A 26,502-nucleotide genomic window follows, 5' to 3' on the forward strand; every position below is an offset into this window, starting at 1 on the left:
CATACTTTCTTTTTATTAGAAGGGAAAATGAAGGAAGAGAGGTTCAGCTCCCTTACTCAAGGCTTCATTCCTTTTTACCTTCCACAGATAAGGGAACCAAAGCCGGAGGTGTTAGGTGTGGGTAGAGCAACAGTCATTCCCTCCTCTGTGTTGTATTATTCATGGGATGGTTCCATCTTGCAGCCTACACAGAACATGCTGTACTGAGAACAGCGAGGGGGGGTTGACATTTCACGAGGGCAATGACTCTCCTCAGAGCTCACGATATTCTTGGACCAGAAGCAGATCTCAAAGCAAGTTCTCATTCCGTTAAGAATTGGCTGAGCTCATTTTTATGGAGGGCCATTACATGCCAAGAATTTTGCAAGAAGCTGAATATCTTGGGGATCCTGACAGGGGCACTCAGTGGCCCCGTGAGCCCTGTAGGGAAGCCAACACTCACCAAACGAGTGCATAATTCCAAATTGAGCCAAGAATTCGTCTCTAAGAGTGTAAAACCTCTCTCCAACTGAAGGATCAACAAAGACTTCTCCGAGTGAGTAGCACAGGACTGAGTGGAAACTTCAAGTGCAAAGCTTGGAGCCACCTTTGAAGAGAGGGCCTGGGTAGACCCTGCCGATCAGAGGCACTTGTGTGAAATCTGAAACTCAGTCCCAGAATGGTGAATCTTGACTAACAGCATGATGTGAGGGCAGAGGGAGGAGGGAGTGTGGTAGCCACCAGCAGAGAATACACCTGAACAGACTGACATTCCTCATCGCAAGATCACAGTGAGATGTGCCTTCTCTCAGTCTCCTACAACTATCCTGGTTCTGCAGCATCTCTGATTTGGCTGAACAGACTAGACTCTGGGGCTCTAGATATTCCTTCTTGCTTACGGTAGCCAGAGGCACCCATACTGTGTGTTGCTTTCCACTGTCCCGTATTCACTATTACATGTGTCTATCACCCCCTGCCAGACTGTCAGCTTCTTGAAGACTGGAGAATGTCTTATTTCTCTTTGAACCTCCAGGACCCAGAATAGTGACTGAATGACACACAGAAAGCACTCAGTAAATGAACATGATTTTGCATGTGGCCAAAAAAATCAGGAGGTTTGCCAATAATGAGGATAAAAATGCAACTAGATGTTTAAACACTGAGAAAGAGCTTGTATGAGTCAAAAAGTCAGCCCCATCTTACTTCAATTTTACACTAAGGTGGAAATCTCCATATTCTGTACCCATCTGTCAAGGTACCACTTGTCCTTATAAACCTTATGAAAAAACTCGTATGCTAATAGCCACACTTCCATAGCATCATGACCCCCAGCTTATCATCATTCAAAATTTTCACCACCAGGCTTACAAAAAGGTAGCAAAAAACTGCTAATGTGGGAAGGTCCATATACACCGCTCCCAGGAGCCCACTCCACTCATTCCTCCCTGCCTTCTCCCACTCACAGGGCGATCTACGCAGTTAGTAGGCAGCCAGTGAACTTGGCTTCCACAGAGATCACCATCTGCTTTTCTACCCCTAATAAATAAAGTACCTATGCTGTATCAATTCACATTGCTCATGGGATGGAGATCCAATATGGAAGTGGAGACAGAATTTTGGTCCAATTATAACGACTTTTTAAAATTTTTCTTGGGTAGCATGTTTGTGCTGCAAGAAATCTGTAAGCTGCCTAACAGTCCAAATTTGATCTTGTTCAAATAGTGCTACCATGTCCTCAAACCCTGGCCATTATACACTTTCCAAATGTACAATGTCATCAAGGTTTTATGACATTTCCTACAAAAACTCAATAGTCAGGTCGCACTTCATCAGTTGAAGTTTGAAGTCCCGTATGAGAACATAATGCCACAGCTGCAGCATGAAAACCACACTGCTCCTCTGACTCCAGCCACAAGGGAATAGCCCACTAAACACTTTCCATGCATGCACATGTTTGTCCCCTGCTAAAAGAACATCACATTTTAGAACCAGCCAGCAGAGTCACAAATACGGCAGTAGGGCCAGGATGAACTCAGTCTTCTTACAAAAGCCTAATGAGAGATGGCCTGCCACCTGGAGTTCCTGCTTATTCAGCTTGAGTTCCTCCTCCATGTGATCTCACAGCCTGTGTCCATGCTGGGTCTACGTAGGAGTGCAGAGTTCTGATATGCAGAGCTCTGAGGGCAAAGCTGACAGAGGTGCAAGCTTCGCCTGGCCAGGTTAAACGTGGCTGGGAAAGACACTTACTCGGTTCTACTGGCATCAAAACACAGTACGAGTTGCCAGCAAGTCTATGAGAAAGAAATATGAAGTAATACTGCACCTCTGACTTTGACATGAGTTTATTATTTTTTCATGCCAACACACCCTAATCCAAAGCTTATGCTGTTCCCATCCAACCTTACCCTAAAAAAGCCAATTATACTCAGCGTGGTTGAAACTCCAAGGAGTCTACTCCCAAAGACAACTGCTTCATTGACCCATTAGCTTCTGTATTATTTCTACATTTTGAGGCAGTTTCCAAATTGTGTGCATCACTTCTTTGGGGATTATTCTTTTCATATGGCAACTATGACAGAGCTCCCACCCCATCATTATGCTGCCAATGGTTTCATTTCCTTCCCAAATACATCAGTAAACACTCGCTGAGCCACCTCTCCAAATATACCTGAAGCATTTCCAAATCCAGGATCTATATGGATTAAACACGTGGATATGGTGATCCTGGTGCCAAAAGGAGCCATCACTTACAACTGGCTTCATTCAAGAGCTTCCACATTGCTTCCCAAATCTTTGAGTCTGGCGGTGAGGGCATAGTTTAAAATCTCATAAAATATTCACATTGCTCAAAGTGCTCATTTGTCACTTACACACTGAAAGTGTCATCCTAAAATTTTTACTGAGAAAACAGTTGTCATTTACTCAAGAATCAGAGTGCTAGGGCTGGTGCTGTGGTGCAGTGGATTAAGTCACCATCTGCAATGCCCACACTGGGCACCAGTTCTAGTCCCAGCTGCTCCACTACCCACCCAGCTTTCTGCTTATGTTCCTAGGAAAGCAGCAGAAAATAGCCCAAGTCCATGAGCCCCTGCACCCACATGGGACACTTGGATGGAGTTCCAGGCTCCTGGCTTTGGCTTGGCCCAGTGCCAGCCATTGTGGCCATTTGGGGAGGGAACCAGCAGATGGAAGATCTCTCCCTATCTCTTGGTAACTTTGCCTTTCAAATAAATAAGTAAATCTTTAAAAAAAAAATAAATGAGAATGCTCAGGCCCACCTCCTAGGAAAACAAACAACTGTGACAATCTCATAACTGGTGTTGTATTCATAAAAACTAAAGTCCAAAGGAAAATGAACCTTATTCTCTTGCTTTGTATTAACCAATTTATATTTTCCCAAAGGCAAAAAAAAAAAACACCCTTATATCTAGATTGTGTGACCTTGGGCAAGCTTAATACAGCTTTCATATTCCTCAGTTCCTTATATTATTCTTTCCACCTGTCTCACCAGGTTATGGTCAAGAGTCATCGTGCAGGTGACAAGCACAGTGGAGTATCCAGCATGCCATATTCAATATACATAAGTTTAATAAATATCAGTGTTTGCTAGCCTGTGCTGCTAGAGATTTTAAATGAAGCGTCTTCCAGTGATTCCTTAGAAATGTTCCAAGATTTGCTGCCATAATTGTCTCTCCGTTATTCCAACCTGCCCTAGATAGTCCTGAGATTCAACAGTCCTTAGCCATCTCTGCACAGGTCTTTTCTACTTACCTGTATTAATTAGCTGGTGAGGCAAGAGAGATCCAATGACTAGGACCTTGTACATTAAGATCTTGATGTTTATGAATTAATAATATGTCTATCAAAGCACCAGTACTCAGAGTTCCAAGCAAATGCACTGTCCCTACTTTAAACTCTTTGGTAAGGTCACTATGGTACGGTTTAAGTCTAATTTTTTTTTTTTTTTAATGAGAGCCTCACTGTTCTGTATTTAATGTCCTGTTCAGGTTTCTTTCTGACCATAACAGAACAAGAATGCACTAGGAAGAGACCATCTGTCTCTCAGAGTTTTGGAGAGACCAGAAAAGTCCCTGATGAAAAGGCAGAATCATAGGCAGGTGTGGGTCTGGATATTAGGAATTCTGTGATCATTTTGTCACAGCCTCTCCTAAGAGATAAAGAGGCACAATCTGTTGTGGACATACCTCTATTCTGCAGTCAAATTCCCAAGAAAGAACTTCCTCATAGTAAGGGGTAGGCATGTGACCTGACTCTGGCCAATCAAATAAATGCTCCTTCCCAAGAGTTTATGGAGCACATTCATCGATTCGACAAATATTTAATGACCATGTATACCTTCTGGGTGGTAAAGATAAAACAGTGGAAAAAGAATAAAATCTGTCCTCCTGGAATTTACATTCTAGTAATATAAAAGGACAAATTTTAAAATATATACATTTGTCAGATGGTGATAAGTTCTACTTACAAAAATAAAACTGGATGAAGGAATACAGAGGGTAGGAACATGGGTGGTTGTGCTATTTTATGTCAGAGGGGCAAAGAAGGGCTACAACAAAGTACCACTGACTAGAGCAGAAACTTGAAAAAAGCCAAGGAATGAAACGTGTGGATATTTAGAGTAGTTCTGTCCAACACAAACATAATGGGAACCACAAAGGTAATTCTAAAATTTCTAGTAGTCACAGTACAAAAATAAAAAGAAACAGGTGAAATTAATTTTACTACAATGTTTTATTTTAGCTGATAAGTCCAGAATATTTACATTTCAACATACAATTGAAAAAATGATTAATGAGAGATCTTACATTCTTTTCCTTGTAATAGATATTCAGCATCAGATACGCATTTCACATTTACAGAACATCACAACTCAAGAGCTTAATAGCCACATACGGCTCACGGCTACCAGCATAGGTCCAGGAACAGAATGTCCCCATGGAACTTCCTACAAACGTCAAAGCCCTGAGACAGCAGGCCTAATGTGTTTACTGAAGAGCAAAAAGGCCACAATGGCTCATGTGATGGGAGTAGAAGAGAGAGCAGCAAGATTGGAAGTCAGCACAGTGAGAGGGGATGTAGTCCTGTAGAGGAAGGCAGGTCCATGTAAGTGTTCCACTGTTACTCTGAGTAAACATGGAAACCACTGAGGATGGGAGGAGCTTTCTGGGCCCATGACCTGTGAGCCTATATTTGACCCCATGCTTGGTTTAATCCTGAAATTCTCTAGTTTTTGAACAAGAGGCTCTACATTTTCATTTGCACAAGGCCCCATCGATTATCCCCCTGGTTGTAACTGGAGAGTTTTGATCAGAGTGACATGAATTGTTTTATGCTTTAAAAGGAATACTAGCAAATATAAGGCTAGGAGTAGGAAAAACAGCCAGGATGCTGTTGTTACAAGCCAGGTGAGAGATGATGGCGGCCAAGTGACACCAAAAGGAGGGCCCAATTGGTTGCACTGGCCTGCAGCTATAGCACGGTGCCAGCATCACACCTATGCAGAGCCATGTCATGCTCAGCCAGTTCCACAGACTTCTGCCCAGTTTCTCAGGTGGGTGCCTGGGAATCTGAGAATCCTATATCTTTACAACACATTTTCTTTTTTATAAGACAGCAGCCATTGGTTCTTCTTGCCTCCCCTTTTTTCTAGCGGGAGGCAGGACACTCTGTGGACCCAGCAAGACTGTGCAGATATAGCACATGGAAGTTCTCCAAAAGAAGAATCCAGGTGCCATCAGAAGATCAGGGTCCCTTTGAATGTTAACAAGCTGCTGAAAGGAAAAAGGAAAGAAGGGACTACAGACTATCTTCTGTGTTATGTCACTGCAGATGGAACTTCTTATACTTCCCCTTCATTGATTCTAATTAAGTAAATCCACATGGATTTGGCAAGTGATGTAGTCAGAATAGGACACTCAAAATGCCTGTGCTGAAACTTTGTCTCCAGGGTGACAGGCTTAAGATATGGGGTCTTTAAGAGATAATTAAGATAATTAGGAGAACACACAACAGACACAGTCATGGAAGCAGAGATTGGGCCCTCGTCAGGCACAGAACCTGCTAGCACCTTGATCTTCAACATCCCAGCTTCTGGAACTGTGAGAAAAGAAATTTCTGTTCTTTACAAATTATCCTGTCACAAGTATTTTGTTATAGCAGCAGGAATAAACCAAGGCAGCAAAATGGGACCCAGTAAAGTTGATGTAAATACAAAATATATCTAAAATATATTTAAGTCCCACAAAATGCATTGCTCATATCTCAGTAATAAAATGAAAAAACATTAACTTCATAGACTTTCAGTTGTTTTACATTTAAATGTGTTAAATTACCTCCATGTTTAAGCTGGCAAATGAAAACTAAATTATCAGTATTTAGATTTTAGTTAATCAAATAGAAAATCCATGAAGCCATGTTACAAATGATACAATGCAACTACCAGTAAGGTAGATAGCAGTAAGTAAAAAGCTTATACTTTCTAATCAAAATTCTTACAAGGTAATTTATTGGCCATATGCTCAATTGTTACTAGAAGGACAAAACACAGATGTTATCAGCTCCCAACTGCAAGAACTTAGGTCAGCTACTCACCTTTTTCTGAAGCACATTGATTTTTCTTTCCTTCACTTCTAACATATCCTTCATGTCACGAATCTCTCCAGCCAGAGTCCCCTTCTCTTCCGTGAGGTCTTGCAGCTGTTTTGTTTTCTTATTGAGAAAAGATTCTTTCTCTTCCAGTCGTAATCTCAGTGCATCTACCTGAAACCAGGAAAAAAGAAAGAAGGCTATCATGGGGCACCATCAGTGCTGTCCTAGGAGGGGGTAGGAGCAGGTCCCGGACCACTCAGTGCCATGTGCTTGGCCAGCCCATGTCCACTTGCAAGCTTTGTGGGCCTTTCTAAGTAATAATGCTTTTTTTTTTTCTTTTTAACATATATGGTTTCTACAAAATAAGACATTATGAAACAGTGTATTTCTATGTTTGTGTCCATGCTTATGGGAAACAAAGCACAGGGGTACTCCTCCTCTCTGAGAGCCCAGGGAGGGGAGATGCTGCTCAGGCACTCCTCCCAGAATGTGGAGAACACAATGAACATCTGGAAGAACAAGATTGACACGTAGAGAAACACTCCTAAATTAGAAAAATACATGTTGCCAGGAGGAAGTGAAGGCTGCCGGGGGAAGAAACTGATGTGGAAACAAAACACCCATTCTCCGGCTTTATGAAAGACTGCTTTCCAAATACTTAAAAAAAAAAAAAAAAAAAGACAAAGCAAACCCCAAACTCCCTAACTCTACTTTAGCTCAAAAATTTTAAAAATTACAATTCTTGCCTTTCAAATGTTATTAATAGAAAGAGAAAACTTCATCTTTATTTTTTAAATTTAACATGCTGAAGGCCATGTGTAAAGAAAGTTCTATTTCTGGACTACACAGACTAAATCATAGGGAAAAAATCACTGGGGTGGCAGAAAAATGAGACAATCCAAAGCATATGAAAACAATCAAAAGATCAATTTAAAGTTAATCCTCTATAGCCTTTTTAAATTCTACTTAATTGATCTACACCGTATTTGTATCTGTGTTTATAAATGTACACTAACCTAGTCTTAAAAAGCCAGTGCGACAAATACTTCATTTGAAGGTTGATTATCAATAACAGTATGAGATTTCCAAGGAAATTGTTCTCAGCTGAACAATGACATTTAATAAATTACTAATAAGACATTTCCTTTTTTATTGATTGCAAAAAAAAAAAAAAAAGAAAATGAAAAGAAAAAGATTTGGATACTTTGCCAAAACTATTGTGCTGCCATCTTAGCAGATACCAGAGCTATTTTCTGAATGTCTGTGTCACTCCAAAATTCTTACGTTGAAATTAAATCTCCAAAATGACAGCATTAACAGGTATGCTTTAAGGCGGCAAGTAGATCATCAGGGTGGAGTCCTCGTGAATGGGATTAGTTGCCTTATAAAAGAGACCCCAGGGGATTTATTCATCTCTTCCACAAGAAGGAGGAGCCATCTATGAAGCGGAGCATGAGCCCTCCCCAGACACCAAATCTTGGACCTCCCTGCCTCTGGAACTGTAAGAAATACATTTCTGTTGTTGATAAGCTACTTAATCAGGGTATTTTGGTATTTTTGTGTTGATAAGCTACTCAATCTAGTATTTGTTATAGTCCCTTGAATGGACTAAGTCGACCACAAGCACTTATGCTTTCTGAATTGTTAAAGATATCTAAATATGTGATGAACACATAAAGGTCCCGGTTGGATGGAGCCATGGGTTCCAGGATCATCTTCTATGATGTGTCCTGGTCACTCTGGGGAGAGATATTTCAAATTAGTCACAGTTAGTCCCCTTGATGTGAGAAAGGAATATACTATGTTTACTAACAAATCAAAATTACATAAGATCATACAATGAGTCTAAAAGATGCACTCTCAATATGTTTTTACAAAAATGTTGATAACAACATTATTCATAACAGATCATTCTGAACTGAACTCAAATGTGAATGAATAAAACTGGGGTTTCCTTGGGATAATATCTAGCCATAAAAAGGAATGAATCAGAAACATGTACAGAAACCCAGGTATACCTTAAAAACATGTTGAGTGGAAAGAATCCAGAGGGCTGATTGGATGATTCCATTTTCATTTCTATGAAATTCTAAAGGAGGTAAAACTAACCTATGGTTACAGAAATGACAGCGATGGTTGTCAGAGGTAGGAGGTAGACAGGACTGATTACAATAGGCCAGGAGGGAATTGTTACGTCCTCTAAATTGATTCTGAGAGTAGTTACAAGGTATACAGATTTGTCAAGACTCACAGAATTGCACAGTTTAATAACTGATACTCCAATGGGCAGTTATAATTTATATTTCAATAAAGTTAAAAATACATGACTGTACAATAAAGATTAACAAATTTCTTACCAGAATCTCTTTCAAGAAAGGAAGGGAACAAAATACAACATAACATCTCATCCTCGGAATCAAATTATCATATAACCCCAGTGGAAGAATGACAGGGGAGGGGCCAGTGGGTGCACATGGATAATGAATGGGTTGTTGAGGTGAGGGAAGAGTTTAATCCTTACTCTCCACACCATGAAATCAACAGACAAAAGTTACATCAACAACCAGGAAGCAGAGATGAAGGCATGTTATTTAAAGACATCTAAATAATCAGGCAACAAGAGTTAAAAGGGGTTGCCCTGGGCAAAAAGAAATGAGATAGAGCTGCTGTATCTCGTAACAAATTTTGTTGAACATTTTCACTGTTTCATACAACAGGCAAGTAAAATTTGGATGAAAAGGAAACAAAGATAATTTTCCCCTAAAAAGAATCAAAGAATATTATCATAAGTAAAATAGATAGATATGTAAATACTATGAGAGCACAGAGTCAAACGGCAACTTGGAACAAGGGAAAGAGGACCCGGCTTTCAGGCCCAGTTCTACAGCTCTCTGTGAGGATTAGGACGAGGAACTCTCCTGTCCCCTCCTCCCAGCCTTCCAGCAAACAGCCTAACCAATGTACTGTGAAACCAAAAGTTGACAACAGATACTCTCTAAGCATATGATATACATTCTGCAATTTCAAATGCAGGAGTTAGTTGTTGGTAGAACATACCAAGAAAGGATGATAACATCAAAGATAAAGAATTGTTACTGGAGTAAATTTCCTTCTCTTACCCTTGGCAAGAAAAAAGTGTCAATGTTGTCTTTCTAAAGGCCAAAGGTGATAGGGAAGGGCTGACGCTGTGGCACAGTGTGTAAAAACAACCGCCTTCAGTGCCGGCATTCTTTTTGGGCACTAGTTGGAGTCCCCGCTGCTCCACTTCCGATCCAGCTCTCTGCTAAGGAAGGCCTGGGAAAGCAGTAGAAGATGGCCCAAGTCCTTAGGCCCTGCACCCCTGTGGGAGACCTGGAAGAAACTCCTGGCTCCTGGCTTCAGATCGGTACAGGTCTGGCCACTGCGGTCATCTAGGAAGTGAACCAGTGAACCAGTGGATGGAGGACCTCTCTGTCTCTCTCTGTCTGCCTCTGCCTCTCTGTAACTCTGCCTTTCAAATAAATAAATCTTTAAAAAAAAAAAAAGTGATAGAGATGAGTGAGCAGAGTTTTTCCAGTTTCTGATGGCAAAAAGAAGATGGGATTGGGATATCCCAGTAAGGGAAAGGGTGGTGACAGGCATGTGCTTAGAGTTCCAGCACGGCCTGACTGCCTTATGAGAAAAGGTGGTGATTCTGTGATTAGAGATGCTGAGAAGTGCAGATTCATCAGAGATCTGCTGGCTGTACCTCTTCTTGTGGGATGGTAGAGATAAGAGCAGGGAAGGTAGACAATTCATGCCAGCTGATGTCAACACGGCAGATTCTCAGGTGGCTTACCTCTGGCTAAAGTTCTCTTTAGGGGCTGGAGCCGTGGTGCTGTAGGTTAATCCTCCGTCTGCAGCACCGGCAACACATATGGGTGCCGGTTTGTGTCCTGGCTGCTCCTCTTCTAATCCAGCTCTCTGCTATGGCCTGGGAAAGCAGTGAAAGATGGCCCAAGTGCTTGGACCCCTGCACATGTGGGAGACCAGGAGGAAGCACCTGGCTCCTGGCTTCAGATCGGTGCAGCTCCGGCCGTCACAGCCATTTGGGGAGTGAACCAATGGAAGAAAGACCTTTGTGTCTCTCCCTCTCACTGTCTGTAACACTCTCTCTCAAATAAATAAATAAAATCTTTAAAATAAATAAATTTCTCTTTACCTACCAATCTGGAATGACACCACAACTTTTCTTTGAGTTTTCACCCTATCTAGTGAAAATATATGACTTTCCTTTTATACACAAAGTGTGGATATTTGGCGAGTTCCTTGCAAACTGGCAGGACATGCTGAGCATCCCAGCCCATAATAGTAGTTAACAGAGGGTACAGTCAGTTATACAGATTTGTACACAATCTTACCAGGACTCAATGGGATTCAGAGAAGCAATCCATGACTGCAGTCCCATTAGCCCCACATATCTATACCTGGACTAAAAGGAAATGCCCACCATCCAAAACGGAACATAAATAAATTACAACACAGGAGGTAGTGAGTGCTGCTGGATAGAGTATAGGAAAAGAAGCTCTGTAATGACTAATAGGACACTTAACATTTATAGCACCTTTTCACCATGTGTGATCTATCAGTGCCCTGCTGCACCTTCCTGAGCACAGAAGAGATGAAAAGCAACCCTAGTCGTGAGAATATTTCTGCAGGAATAAAGTAGAGAGCAAGGATGGTTGTGATCAACACACTATTCACAACACCCAAACTCAACATGGCAGGAAGGAGTCGCTGCCAGCTGAGGTCTTGTTTGGAAGTTTATTCTCCATGTGCCGGAAAGCACGCACTTAACTTCAAAGGAATTTGGATCATGCCCTTCAATCACCTCCATTCTATCTTTAGATATTTGCGGAGTCTCTGAGAATTGAGAAACGAAGCTTGAGGGCCTTTTTTGTTATTTTTTTAATACAAAACTTTGACCTGAACCACATCCAATCCTCAACCAGCATTACCCCAGTTTGCAGTAAGCAAGTATGACATCATTTCTAAAGTCAAATTTGAACTTCCAGATGCTGCAAAACCACAAGCAGACGCACAGGCCCCTGATGCACAGTGATTTAAACATGGGGAAGATCAAGCAAGAAAGAATACTCTATTAAAATTGGAGTATGTAGCTCTAAACTGGGTATCAATGAATGTGGTTAAATTCTGCTCACTAATACTGCAACTTCACTCAACAGTGTACATCATTCTAAAATGAATCAGAAAAACCTTGAAGTCTGGATTATATTCCAACATCAGGTAGAAACACAAAAGTTAAAATGTTTGGGAATATGGAATACTTTTCTCTGCCTCTTCACTCAACACCAAATAATTTTAAGGACCCTTGACTCTCTCTCTCAAATTTTGGCAGTTGACTCAATAATAATACTTGGCAAAGCAAAGAGCACCATCATTTCCCAGAAAAACAAAAGAAAATTAGAACTGTATGATAGAGTCAGTGCACAAAGACCCATAGAGTGGAATTTCCCATCTTTACATATGACTTGACCACATGGGAACTAGCCACCTAATGTTAAAACTAGGACAATCCTTCCATTTTCGGTGAATGACGCATTTCCTTTTGATCTGGTTGTGTATGTGTGTGTAAGAGCGTGTAACATATGAAAAGTTAACCTTTTATCTGGCAGTATAAAACATAAAACATTTGTTATCACTTCAGTTCCAGGTAATAACTTGAAAGCAAAGGACCATGGCAATGAAATTGGCAAAAATTGCTAAAATCAGAGTTAAGCATTATTAATCTTCATGTCAGCACCCAGGAGTTATAGCCAGTTCCAAGGGTGAGGTATGTTTCTAGAAGTTCTACCCAACAGGCTCCTGACCTTTCTGCCATATTTTATGTGGGCCTTCAGAAACAGTTTCAATGTTGTGACAAAACACTAAGTGCTACTTGATATGCCATAAATAATTTTCAAAAATCAAACGGTTCATTTCAGTTTTAAAATGACTACAGCCACACTTGAGCACAAAGCATTTGAGGGAGAAACAGGGACCATATGAAAATTTTCACAGATTAAATACTACTTCCTAGACAACACTTCAGGAATTGAATAAGCATGCTAACACAAAGAACAACCTTAAAAGAAAACGAAAAAAGAACCTTAAAAGGATATTGAAACTGGAATGTTCACAAAAGCTTCCAATATAGTTTTCTTTCACATTCAAAATTTCTTTTGTTTGCATTCCCTAATAGAAGATGTGGGATAAGAGAATATTTGAATTTGATTCAAGTTGCAATCATTCATATGGGGAGGCGGTCTCAAAGTTGGAAGTAGGCATGATACACACAACCTCCAAAGACAAACACTAAAAATAACCCAAACCCAAAGCTTGTGGTAGTAACCACTAGTCCTCACTCCCATCCAACTCGCTTTGTCTTTCAGAACACAGGGAAGATTCTGGGTCTCAAGCCTCCTTGCAGGAAGATGAGGTGCCACGTTTTATCAGGAAAATGAGAGCAGGATACAGGCACATCACTTCTTGTGGGTCCCCCCTCCCAACTCTACAGCTGCCTCTGAGACCCAGGCAGCTCCCAGCTTCCAAGATGGCAGACTCTTGGTGAGGCCAGGTCCTCAAGTGACCCTGCGAAACAGGCTGCCCCCACTATGCACATACCAATCTTCAGTCCCTCACATGAGTTGGATTCAGAGTATGATGCGTTTAACCACTCCAAGATTATTACAACAACTTTTGCTTTTGTTAAGAAGTAGGCACCTTTTAAAAGTAGAAAGATTGGTTCGTTTTATCGATTACCATGAACCTAAGAGGAAGCAGGGCCATTGTGCTTCTCTTTACTCTCCCTACATTCAGATTTCAAAATCTACTTGCCCTCTCCTTTCCCCTCAAATTTAAAAAGGGAGGAAATGACAGCTGAGAACAGAGGTAAGAGAAAAAGGAAGCAGAATCCTCTAGAACCGATATGGGAATTAAAGATTAAGATTCTAGGGAGATGGGAGAAAAAGAGAGAGAGAGAGAGACAGAGAGAGAGACAGAGAGAGAGAGACAGAGAGAAAGAAAGAGAAAGGAACCCTTGAAGTCATCTACCTGAGGTTAAGTTTGGCCAGAGAAGTGGCTCAAGGGGATAACTTTGTTTCTATATCCTCCACATTGCAATCATGTGTTCAACCAATTTAAAGCAACAGCCATGGACTTACCTACAGGCCTTCCAAATGTGGGGAAACATAGCTAAAGTGTCACAAGTAAAGTGGAGATCATAATTGTACCTCCTTCATCCCATTATTTTGAGGATTAAAAAACAGGTAATGCTCTTAACACAGTGCCTGGCACCCAGAAACACTCCATAAATTCTTGCTATTGTTATTATACTTTATTATTCTGCTTTCCACAACCTCTAATCCACTGATTTATATGCTGCAGGAATGTAATAAAAGGCGCTGATCAACAGCACTGGGGAAGAGTGGAGAACTAGCAAATAATGTTGTGTGCTCTAACAAGCACCAGAGAATTCTACCAGCTGACGTGGATTTCAAACACGCTAGTGTGCACCTATGATGTGTGTGTCATTGCAGAGGGGTGTCTGGGTAAGCAGGTATCTGGGTGTCCCCGGAGAGAATCAATTCTTCAGGAGCACTTAATTAACCTATGAAAGGCTTTAAGTAAAAGCTGAAACCCCAGAGTCAGCTACCAAATGCACCTTGATATTCCCCACATTGGATGAACAGCAGAAAATTGTTCAGTAAGCATAACTGATATAGTGAAGTGAGTGGTGGATGAGACGTGTGGAACAATTGGACAATGTTGTATAGGCACAATGACTCTTCTAGGAACAAGATTTAGGATGCTGTATCCAAAATATATATATGTAATTTTATGTGTTCTAATAGCCAAAGCTTAAAAAGGTGAAATTAATTTTAATAATGTGTAATTTAAATTACCATATTTAGAATAGTATGAATAAACATGTAACTGACATGAATGACAATGTTCTTATTTTTTTCAGATTGTCTTCAATACCCAGCATTTATTTTATACTTTCAGCACATCTCAGTCAAAACTAGCAACATTTCAGCTCTACAGTCACATGTGACTTGGGATTGCCATTACTGTCAGCACAGGTCTACGATTAGAATAAGCTCCAAAGTTTCAACCCTTGAGATGGAGTCCAGGCTTGGAATGTTGGTCTCACCTGCATACAGATGCCTCAGGAAGATTTGGGCCCAGCAACAAACACAAGATTGGCTGCTCCCTGCCACAGGAAATACCATCACATTAGGAAGACAGCCAGAACTTCAAGGAGTACACAAAGGTGTTGTAGGACTGATGAACACCCTCACCTGGAGGGGGAGTATTGCAGCAGATGTCCTACAGCCCTCTCCTCTCTAACCATCAGAGGCTACCAATCTCCACAAAAAGAAAATCAAGTAACTGTCTATGACCTAACTGGTGTGGCAATTTGGTCAGCATGAATCTATCAGGAGTCTGGTTGAAAGAAGATTTCAGAATACTCAGTGCTTTGAAAAATTTTTACACCTATCTCTGATGACATTAAAAGCTGCCTACAGAAGAAAATGTCCCTCAGTGACTGCATGATCAGACTCTGATGATGAGGGTGTGTCTGCCTCTAATTCTAGGCTGGTTACATCATTCTGCTCTTCCACTTTTGCAGCTAGTTTGATTTTAGAGGTCTCTTCTCTGTAGGTTTCCTTTTCATAGCCAATAACTAGAACCATTTATCCATTCACTCAATGAACAGGAAGAATCAAGTTTGTGCTGGGCATTGTTCTAGATGTTAGGTATACAGCCTATTAAAACAGTCAGCCTCTAACTTCTTAACCATATATGTGTGAGGATCGGGAGTTGAAACAGAGCACCTCCGTTTTATGTCACTATCATTAATAAACACAAGTTTGAGGATAAGAAGGGAATAACATAGATGTAAAATCTAAGACATGAAAGCTTTATAATACTAACTTCAAATTAGAAATAACAATATAAAAATGATGAGTTTTCTGTTTTAAAAAGGATTCCCTTTTTCAAACAAAAATTATATACTACTATAGTTTTAATGATGATTTTAAAATTTATAAGTTAAATTGAATGAAAATGTTTTCACTTGATTGCTGTTTATAACCCTTGCCCATTTTCCTGTTGGATTTTTTCTAATTTGTTGAACTCTATTTGATAGAACCATTAAACCAAGCTGGTATTGTGGTCTAGTGGGTTAAGCTGCCATCTGCCACACCAGTACCCCATATGGGCACTGGTCAAAGTCTCAGCTGATCCACTGCTGATCTAGGTCTCTGCTAATGCACCTGGGGAAGCAGTGGAAGCTGTCCTCTGCACCCACATGGCAGACACAAAGGAAGTTCTGGGCTCCTGGCTTCAGTCTGGCCTAGCCCTGGTCATTGCAGCCATCTAGAAAGTGAACCAGCAGAAGGAAGCTCTCCATCTCTGTCTTTCTCTTTCTGCTTCTCCCTCTCTTTCTCTGTAACTCTGTCTTTCAAATAAATATTTTCTTTAAAAAAAGAGTCAAAAAAGAACTCTTAGACCTTTGACTGTAATGTTACTTAAAATGCTATCTCAGAAAATAGCAAATATTAAGTTGAAAATATTTTCAAGATTTGTCCACTTAAAAAAGCTTAGTGATCCCTGTTAAATATAAGAATGGGAATAACAGAGGAAGGAGATGTACAGTTTGGCACATGCTCAATCGGACTTGCCCCAAATGGTAGAGTTAGAAATGTGCCAGGGGATTCCAATTCAATCCCATCAAGACTGCATGTACCAATGCCATCTCACTAGTCCAAGTGATCAGTTTCAGTTCACAATTGATCACACTGATAGGTCTAAGAGTCAAAGGGATCACATAAATAAGACTAGTGTCTGCTAATACTAACTGATAGAATAAAAATGGGAGAGAACGATCCAGCATGGGAAGCGGGATACACAGCAGACTCATAGAATGGCAGATGTCCTAAACAGCACTGTGGCCTCAGAATCAGCCATTAAGGCATTTGGATCTGGTTGAAGAGCCCATGAGAGTATTTTAGGCATGGAAAGCCAAGACACTCTGGCAAAAAAAAAAAAAAAAAAAAAAAAAAAAAAAAAAACCACCCTAAATGAAAGGTCTCTGCAAGTGAAATCCCAGTGGAAAGAACGGCCATCGAAGAAGGAGGTACCTTTCTCTGAAGGGAGGAGAGAACTTCCACTTTAACTATGACCTTGTCTAAATAAGATCAGAGTTGGCGAACTCAAGAGGCTTCCATGGCCTTGGAGACTCATGACAAGAGCCTAGGGTGATTACTGACACCATAAACAAGAGTGTCAATTGTTAAGTCAACAATAGGAGTCACAACTGTGCACTTACTCCCCATGTAGGATCTCTGTCCTTCATGTGTTGTACAATGTGAATTAATGCTATAACTAGTACTCAAACAGTACTTTACACTTTGTGTTTCCGTGTGGGTGTGAACTGTTGAAATCTTTACTTAATATATACTAAATTGATCTTCTGTATATAAAGATAATTGAAAATGAATCTTGATGTGAATGGAATAGGAGAGTGAGCGGGAGATGGGAGGGTTGCGGGTGGGAGGGAAGTTTTTTTTTGGGGGGAATGCCACTGTAATCCAAAAGCTGTACTTTGGAAATTTATATTTCTTAAATAAAAGTTAAAAAAACTCATCATGCAGCAGAGAGAATTAATCTCTTTGTAGGGGACAGCAAAAAAAAAAAAAAAAAAAAAAGCTACTTCATAAGTGATGAGCATACCCAGTATGTGGTCTCTGAAAACCAAGCCACCCTAAAAGAAACTGATTCCTTCATAGAAATAAGTTTGAGGTGGCAAATGTACACAGTGAGTACAAAATACCTTGCTGAATCAGAAAGCAAGAACGTTACTCAAGACCATTGGCCAGGGATGGAAAAGTTTGATGTGCTTATTCTCAAAAACCACTTAGGCTATTCTATGGCAAACAGACACCAGGGGACAGGAATGGAGGCTGGGGGACAGATAGGAAATTGCTGTGGAGGACCAGAAGGGAGGCACTGCTGCCACACTAGAATCGAGGAGTGTGAGAGATGCATTCTGAAATGAGATCAAGGAGACAGCTGGCAGAACCAAGAATTTGTACATGTGTCTGTGAAATGAAGGAAGAAATCCAAGACGATTCCTGGTTGATTGGCTAGAATGACTCAGGAGATAATGGAATTACTGCCTGCACTGAGAAAGATGGGGAGACTCAGACTTGAGGAAAGAAAATCAATAGTAAAGGATAGAACATGTGTAGTAAGTTGAGATGGCTAGGAAACATCCATAAGGCAAAAGGCTATACAATTCAGAAGCTTCTAGACCGTGGTCTGACCTAGGCGTGGATGAGGAGCTCTGTAATCAGATCAGCATTTCTCCAGAAGACTAATGAGCACAACTTGTGCACATTTAGATGTGGCCATTTGAGATCAAATCGGGAAAAACGTGTAGGGAGAGAACAACCAAGCAGTTGGAAACAGAGAAATCCCTTTCCTAAATGGCCTCTGGTTCCCAATCTCTTGTGATAAGGTCTTGCTCCCTTGCATAGGCATGAGTAGTAACAGGAGAACTGTTCATTTCAATAAGCCCTGGGTCTTTCAAGGTGGCTAGTTAATGCCAGTGCTGTACATATCCTCCTGTTGCCATGGCGGCCAATGGAGTGACACTGATTGTGGACATCAAGGACTATTTGATCCAATTTCTGTGTGCTAGCTTCTAGCTAGCAATCAAAGGCTTCTATACAAGATGAGCGGGAAAGCCCATGTTATATTTTAAAATACTTAGCTAGCACAAAAAGAAACAAAAATGGCTGTATTATAGAGTTCTTCATAATTTACAGTATACTTTCCTGTTAGATTATGTCTGTTCTTTTATATAACTTCAACACAGAAAAATAAAATTCGGGGATATTTAGTATTGTAGAACCACATGCTATGCTTATTAAAGTTAAGTTACAATCACCAGCTTGTTAATAACACAGTTGATTTTCAGGTTGTAAAGATGCATTTATCTTACCTACCTGTCAAAAAATTATACCCAAGTTCCACATGCCACCAACTTGAAGAAAACAATGGTGGTTTAAGAGTGCTTTGTATCACCTACATGGAAGAATTCGTATCATATGTGGGTTAATAATCCAGCCAACTTTATAAAGCCTGTTTTCATACTTAAGTTTTTGGCTACTACTTACACTAAAATTAGGTGGTTTTAAGTGACTAGTCCAAAGTTCAAAATTTAATGTTCAGTTCAGTTCCAGCAAATTTCTGAAAACACATGGGAATTGTAACTCATGTGTTAATACTTAAAGTTTTTGTTAATAAAACTTCCAACACTAACCTTACCTCATTGAACTTACCTCACTGGTTTTTATGCTCACTATAAAACTATAGCTGTCATAATATTTTTGAATTACTACAAAAGGAAGTAAGCCATTCCAAAGTCAATGTTATTTTGCAACATGATGATAGTTATAAATTCAAAATACTTAAAACCAATTTGCAAAGCTATCAATCTCAATACCTCCTAACATTTGAAAAGCCCATCTTCAAAATATTTACTATTACCAAAACAAGCAAGTTTAAGAAAATACCATGTATCACCTAATATTGTACTTTCCCTTCAAGTAGGCACATGAAATTGTGTTTTAACATACAATTTTAAAATACTGATCTTACTTAGATGTCTCAAGGAAGTTCTAAACTATCATTGAAGCCCAAAGAATTTAAATTACTAATAATTTGGTACTAAGATTAAGCAACAATTTTGTGATATCAAAGTCAATGCTTTTCAATAAATCCAAATAAGTAAGCTCAAGCCAGGTATCTTGGAAGCAGTTATAAAGAACAAGTTGGAGGGTGCAGCTGTTTGATTTAAATCCAGGTTTTAGTGCCATGACTCTCAAATATTTCTGGAAGATGGGAACCTATGTTCAAGGTTCCATGAGTTTGGAATAAGAAGTTTTCTAATACTATCTTTTCTGTTCCTTGTTATGCCATGTTTCCTGTGAAGGTTTCAAAAGGTAAAATGAATTGATTCTGGATCATGCAAATAACTCATTATAACCAAGGAATGCTAAGAGATTTCAACAGAGATGATCCTTGACATACGACTGTCTTACAATGCTTTAATCTATGTAAAAGTGATACACATTCAGCAGGATACTATGAAGGTTGACTTTTCCTGGGCTAGTGACATGCAATTTTCCCTCAGGATGCTGGGCAGCAGCAGCAAGCCACTGCTCCCCATAGGCTATCAATCACAAGAGGAAAACACTGACACTATAACACGTATTGTGTTGCTAGGTTGTGATGCTCAGTAGGTCAGGGGTATTAAACACATTTTCAACTTACAGCATTTTTGATTTACCATGGGTTTACTGGGATGTAACCCCAATGTAACTCAGGGAGCATTCGTATGTGCCTTTGTGTTTGCACGTAAGATTGCTTTATGGTGAAATAGAGAAAGCTTCAAGGCAATCACTTATGTCCCTAATACACTCCCTCCAAGCCTCAGCCACAGTGCCTCCTGGTGACCACATAAACAATGGGTCCATCAGCTCTCATATGAAAAAGGCAATCAATGAGGAAACTGGGACATCACAAAGCATACAACTCTGTAGGCCTAAGCTAGCACCTGAGCCATAGTGGTCAGTCCCACAGCATATCAAGAAAAAATTTACATTCAGCAAACGCCATACTTTTCCCCATTCAGTTAATGATATTAATTTAAATTTTATTAACTTTTACATTGCAATTTCATCCAGTATGTGATTTTGATTTTGATTCTTAGTTCTTTAAGATCTAAAAGTGCATTTGGTCTTATCTTTGGTCCCAATTAAATGAATCTATGTTGGGGGCAGCTCTGTGGCATAGAGGGAAAAGTCATCGCTTACAGTGACAACATTCCATATGAGTGTCAGTTTGAGTCTTGGCTGCTCCACTTCTGATCTAGCTCTTTGCTATGGCCTGAGAAACCAGCGGAGGATGGCCCAAGTCCTTGGGCCCCTGCACCCGCGTAGGAGACCCGGAAGAGGCTCGAGGCTCTTGGCTCTTGGCTTCAGAATGGTGCAGCTCTGGTGGTTGTGGCCATCTGGGGAGTGAACCAGTGGATGCAAAACCTCTCTCTTTCTCTCTCGCTCTCTCTTCCTCTCTATAATTCTGTCTTTCAAATAAATAAATCTTTAGAAAAAATTAACATAATAACTACTGAAAGCAAGACTTGGCATCTACAATATTTTTTTCTTTTTTTAAACTTTTATTTAGTAAATATAATTTTCCAAAGTACAATTTATGGATTACAATGGCTTTTTCCCCCCCATAACTTCCCTCCCACCCGCAACCCTCCCATCTCCTGCTCCCTCTCCCATTCCACTCACATCAAGACTCATTTTTAACTATCTTCATACACAGAAGATCGACTTAGTATATATTAAGCAAAGATTTCATCAGTTTGCACCCACACAGAACATAAAGTGCAAAATACTGTTTGAGTGCCAGTTACAGCATTAATTCACATTGGACAACACATGAAGGACAGAGATCCCACATAAGGAGTGAGTACATAGTGACTCCTGTTGCTGACCCAACAATCTGACACTTTTGTTTATGGCATCAGAAATTTCTCTAGGCTCTAGTCATGAGTCTCCAAGGCCATGGAAGCCTCTTGAGTTCGCTGACTTTGATCTTATTTACATAAGGTCATAGTCAAAGTGGAAGTTCTCTCCTCCCTTCAGAGAAAGGTACCTCCTTCTTTGATGGCCCCGTTCTCTCCACTGGGATCTCTTGTTTTTGTTTTTTTTGCCAGAGTGTCTTGGTTTTCCATGCCTAAAATACTCTCATGGACTCTTCAGCCAGATCCGAGAGCCTCAAGGGCTGATTCTGAGGCCAGAGTGCTATTTAGGACATCTGCCATTCTATGAGTCTGCTGTGTATCCCGCTTCCCATGTTGGATCGTTCTCTCCCTTTTTGATTCTATCAGTTAGTATTCGCAGATACTAGTCTTATTTGTGTGATCCCCTTGACTCTTAGACTTATCAGTATGATCAATTGTGAACTGAAATTGATCACTTGGACTAGTGAGATGGCATTGGTACATGCAGTCTTCATGGGATTGTATTGGAATCCCCTGGCACATTTCCAACTCCACCATTTGGGGCAAGTTCGATTGAGCATGTCCCTAATTGTAATATTCTTTTTTTTATCATTTAAAAGAAATTTCTTTCCAAGTATATGCAATACTCCTATAAAGTAAAAATATTTGTCCTTTGAAATTCCCTTGGGTGTTGTGAAAAAGTTAACTGGGGGCGTGGGAGTGAGGGTGATCAAGCAGATGTGGGAAATATGGTGAGCTCTCATGATTTATGGTAGACATCAGTGAACTAAAGGTTCTGGACAGTTCCATGGCAAAGATCTTCTGACACTTGATTTCACTTACATTTTCCTTATCTATATATTTTTTTTTACAGAATCTGTTTTTTTTTTTCTAAAAGCATGTAATAATATCCTTCAGAATATTTCTAGCAAAGACTGTTCTAAAGAATTTTTAGAACTCATGGACAAGAAACATTTGAGTCTAGTATAATGGGGACACTCCACTGGACTGGATTAAGGAGGTCTCTACTCAGAGTCAACTGAGTGCTCTAAGACACCTCGTAAGGCTAGCACTTTGTTAGGTGATGTGCTCAGGGATACACTGGAGGTAAATGCTGATTATAGGCGGAAATCCTCAATCTCTGAGGCTTACAGGGTGAACATAGCATAGCCGTGATTTAATGTCCTATCTTCTGGTTCAGAATCAATTCCAAGGGCCAGCCCTCTGGTGTAGCAGGTAAAGCCACTGCCTGTAATTCTGGCATGCCCTAGGGGTGCCTGTTCAAGTCCTGGCTGCTCTACTTCCAATCTAGCTCCCTGCTAATGGCCTGGAAAATAGCAGCAGAAGGTCCAAGTGCTTAGGCTCTTGCCTCCCACATGGGAGACTTAGATGAAGCTCTTGGCTCCTGGTTTCAGCCTGGCAGAGTGATCGCCATTGTGGGAGTGAACTAGCAGATAGAACACCTCTCTCTAACACTGACTTTCAAAATACAGAAACAAATCTTTTTTTTTTTTTTTTTTTGACAGGCAGAGTAGACAGTGAGAGACAGAGAGAAAGGTCTTCCTTTTTGCCGTTGGTTCACCCTCCAATGGCTGCTGTGGCCAGCGCACTGTGGCCAGCACACCGCGCTGATCCGACAGCAGGAGCCAGGTGCTTATCCTGGTCTCCCATGGGGTGCAGGGCCCAAGCACTTGGACCATCCTCCACTGCATTCCCTGGCCACAGCAGAGAGCTGGCCTGGAAGAGGGGCAACCGGGACAGAATCAGTGCCCCGACTGGGACTAGAACCCGGTATGCCGGCGCTGCAAGGCAGAGGATTAGCCTATTGAGCCACGGCACCAGCTAGAAACAAATCTTTTCTTAAAAAATCATTCCAGGCCCATTTCTGATTCTGCTGGCATCTTAGGGTTGGGGCATTGGGGAAAGTTGTTTATTTCTCACCTACTTCCTCTATAAACCAGTGAAATTTTCCTAATGTTCTCTAAAGTCATTATCTATTATAAACTTTTAGGATTGCAGGAGGTGAATGTTCCAGATGCTAAAGCCTATTTTAAAGCTTTGGTAATTCAAATAGTTTGGCAGTGATTTAGAAAAAAAAAAATCAGTCCATTAAAAAAAGGAGATCCCTGTATTACACAAAACAGGTGACACATTCAACAGAGAAAATATGTTATGCCATTTATTAATGGCTACAAACTGAATATTTAGAAAAATAATAAGATGAAACCTTACTATGACAAAAATAAATTCGGGGCCATCAAAGAAGGAGGTACCTTTCTCTAAAGGGAGGAGAGAACTTCCACTTTGACTATGACCCTATCGGAATAAGACCAAAGTCAGCGAACTCAAAAGGCTTCCATAGCCTTGGCAACTCATGACTAGAGCCAAGGGAGATTACTGACACCATAAACAAGAGTGTCAAATTGTTAAGTCAACAACAGGAGTCTCTGTGTACTTACATCTCATGTGGGATCTGTCCTTAATGTGTGGTCTAATGTGAAGTGATGCTGTAACTAGTACTGAAACAATATTTTTACACTTTGTGTTTCTGTGTGGGTGCAAACTGATGAAATCTTTACTTAGTATATACTGAATCGATCTTCTGTATATAAAGATAATTGAAAATGAAAAAAACAACCTGGTGTTAAATTGGAAATGGCATAGAAAATTAATTAATTTTAAAAAATATCATGTAGGATCTCTGTCTTTAATGTGCTGTACACTGTTATTTAATGCTATAACTAGTACTCCAACAGTATTTTTTCACTTTGTGTTGCTATGTGGGGGCAAACTGTTGAAATCTTTACTTAATATATACTAAACTGATCTTCTGTATATAAAGAGAATTGAAAATGAATCTTGATGTGAATAGAAGGGGAGAGGGAGCGGGAAAGGGGAGTGTTGCGGGTGGGAGGGAAGTTATGGGGGGGAGCCATTGTAATCCATAAGCTGTACATTGGAAATTTATATTCACTAAATAAAAGTTAAAAAAAAATAAATTCCTAGTAGAATAAAGTGCTAGATGTAAACATTTAAACCATAAAAGTACTAGTCAAGGCCAGTGCCGTGGCTTAACAGGCTAATCCTCCGCCTTGTGGCGCCGGCACACCGGGTTCTAGTCCCGGTTGGGGCGCCGGATTCTATCCCGGTTGCCCCTCTTCCAGGCCAGCTCTCTGCTGTGGCCCAGGAAGGCAGTGGAGGATGGCCCAAGTCCTTGGGCCCTGCACCCCATGGGAACCAGGAGAAGCACCTGGCTCCTGGCTTCGGATCAGCGCGATGCGCCAGCCACGGCGGCCATTGGAAGGTGAACCAACGGCAAAAAGGAAGACCTTTCTCTGTCTCTCTCTCACTATCCACTCTGCCTGTTAAAAAAAAAAAAAAAAAAAAAAAAAGATTTATTTTTTTCAAAGTCAGAGTTATGGGTGGTTAGATAGGGATTTTCCATCTGCTGGTTCACTACCCAGATGGCTGCAACAGCCAAGGCTAAGCTGGGCTAAAGCCAGGGGCCAGGAGCTTCATACAGGTCTCCCACGTGGGTGGCAGGGGCCCAAACATTTGGGCCATTAGCAGGACACTGGATCGGAAGTGAAGCAGTCCAGACATGAACCAGCATCCATATGGGAAGCCAGCATCTCAGATGGCAGCTTTACCTACTATGCCAAAGCACCAGCCCCCAAATTCAAATCTTAACCTTCTGATAAAGAAACACATAGTCTTTCAAAACTCTAGTTTCTTCAGCCATGAAATGAAGACAGTAATAGTACAGCTACCACAAGGACTAACTGATACACAACTTGCAAGGGGTTTTGCTACAACACACTAAGAAATAAAGTAGTGATATTTAATAAAGAACATCTTCTGTTTAACAGCAAACAACAATAAATTTATGATTTTACCTCTCTCTCTTTTTTTTTTTTTTGACAGGCAGAGTTAGACAGTGAGAGAGAAAGAGAGAGAAAGGCCTTCTTTTCCGTTGGTTCACCCGCCAAGTGGCTGCTACGGCCAGCGCATTGCGGCCGGCGTGCTGCGCCGATCTGAAGTCAGGAGCCAGGTGCTTCCTCCTGGTCTCCCATGCAGGTGCAGAGCCCAAGAACCTGAGCCATCCTCCACTGCACTCCTGGGCCACAGCAGAGAGCTGGACTGGAAGAAGAGCAGCAGGGACAGAATCCGGCGCCCCAACCGGGACTAAAATCTGGGGTGCCAGCGCCACAGGCGGATGATTAGCCTAGTGAGCAGCAACACCGGCCAATTATGATTTTATCTCATCATCCAGATATGATTAAAGTTAATCACTATAGTATTATATGCTAATGTTCTAGCAAATACCATTAAAGTGAATCACAATGATGACATTAGCCAACACCTCTGAAGAGCTTCATCAGCATTTTGAGACAGCTGGAGTTATTATTCTCCATTTTACAAGGCTCAGAGCCACATAGTATATACGTGACAAAGTCAAGATCAACCTCATATCAGCTAATCTCCAAAGGACCTGCTCTGAACACCACACTCAGAAGGAGGAAATTAGGAAATATTTGAATAGTACGAATGACAACTATTAGACTGGAGAGGAATGTGACATCAAATAGAAAAAAAGGTAAAGGTGCTAAAATTATTATATGCATCTTCTCTTTCCAGATGGAAAGACAGATGGATACATCCACCAGATAAGTATTATTTATTGGTAAAAGCATCAAAGCTCTGAGGAGTCTCCAGGGAAGACCTGTGATTAATATACATGTTTATTTAGATAGATGTTTCATATATTTAGTAAATATCCGTATCAAGTAAACAGGCCAAAAGACAGACAGGAAAAGTAATACCTTTTCCCTTCATTCATTCTAGAAACTCCTGCCTATGGCCATGTGCAGATTTATATGGTCCCTCTACACATCCTTGTGCTATGATGGTTGAACTTCAGCTAAATATTTAGTATTGAAACACTTTTTTAAATATTTTCTCTGCAAAATAATGAAAATACCTCTTTTGCCCTCAGATATTAAAAAACATCTTTTATACACAAAAGTGGCTAAGGAAACAGAAGATTCATTACTGAGGTCCATTATAACACACCCCACTAATGATGTGTGTTGAATCAGGAACACACTTCCACCTTAAGGCCAGGATGGAGCTTCACATCCTTGACCTTTAGGAAGAGCATCAGTGATTCTGCAAGAGTCTGTAACACCAAACTCTGTGCAAATTTACCTTGGCCAGAAGGAGTGACTGTTTCTCTGCTGGAATTTGTTACAGCCTCATCCAACTTTCTTACTAAGGAAGAGGGAACTGAGACAAAACTGTGCTTTGTG

General features: G+C 40.6%; 1 protein-coding gene across 5 annotated transcripts in view; it reads right to left on the bottom strand.

Annotated features, from left to right (window-relative positions):
• The window catches only part of ERC2 (ELKS/RAB6-interacting/CAST family member 2), a 1,040,531-nt gene that overhangs the window by 589,941 nt on the left and 424,088 nt on the right, over positions 1-26,502 (bottom strand). For all 5 annotated transcript variants that reach the window (XM_062201107.1, XM_062201108.1, XM_062201106.1 and 2 more), the window contains one exon: positions 6,592-6,759. In XM_062201107.1, the coding sequence (XP_062057091.1) occupies positions 6,592-6,759 (168 nt within the window). The remainder of the gene's footprint in view (positions 1-6,591; positions 6,760-26,502) is intronic.

The sequence above is a fragment of the Lepus europaeus genome, chromosome 9 (genome assembly GCF_033115175.1).
Source record: "Lepus europaeus isolate LE1 chromosome 9, mLepTim1.pri, whole genome shotgun sequence".
Classification (NCBI taxonomy): Eukaryota; Metazoa; Chordata; class Mammalia; order Lagomorpha; family Leporidae; genus Lepus; species Lepus europaeus.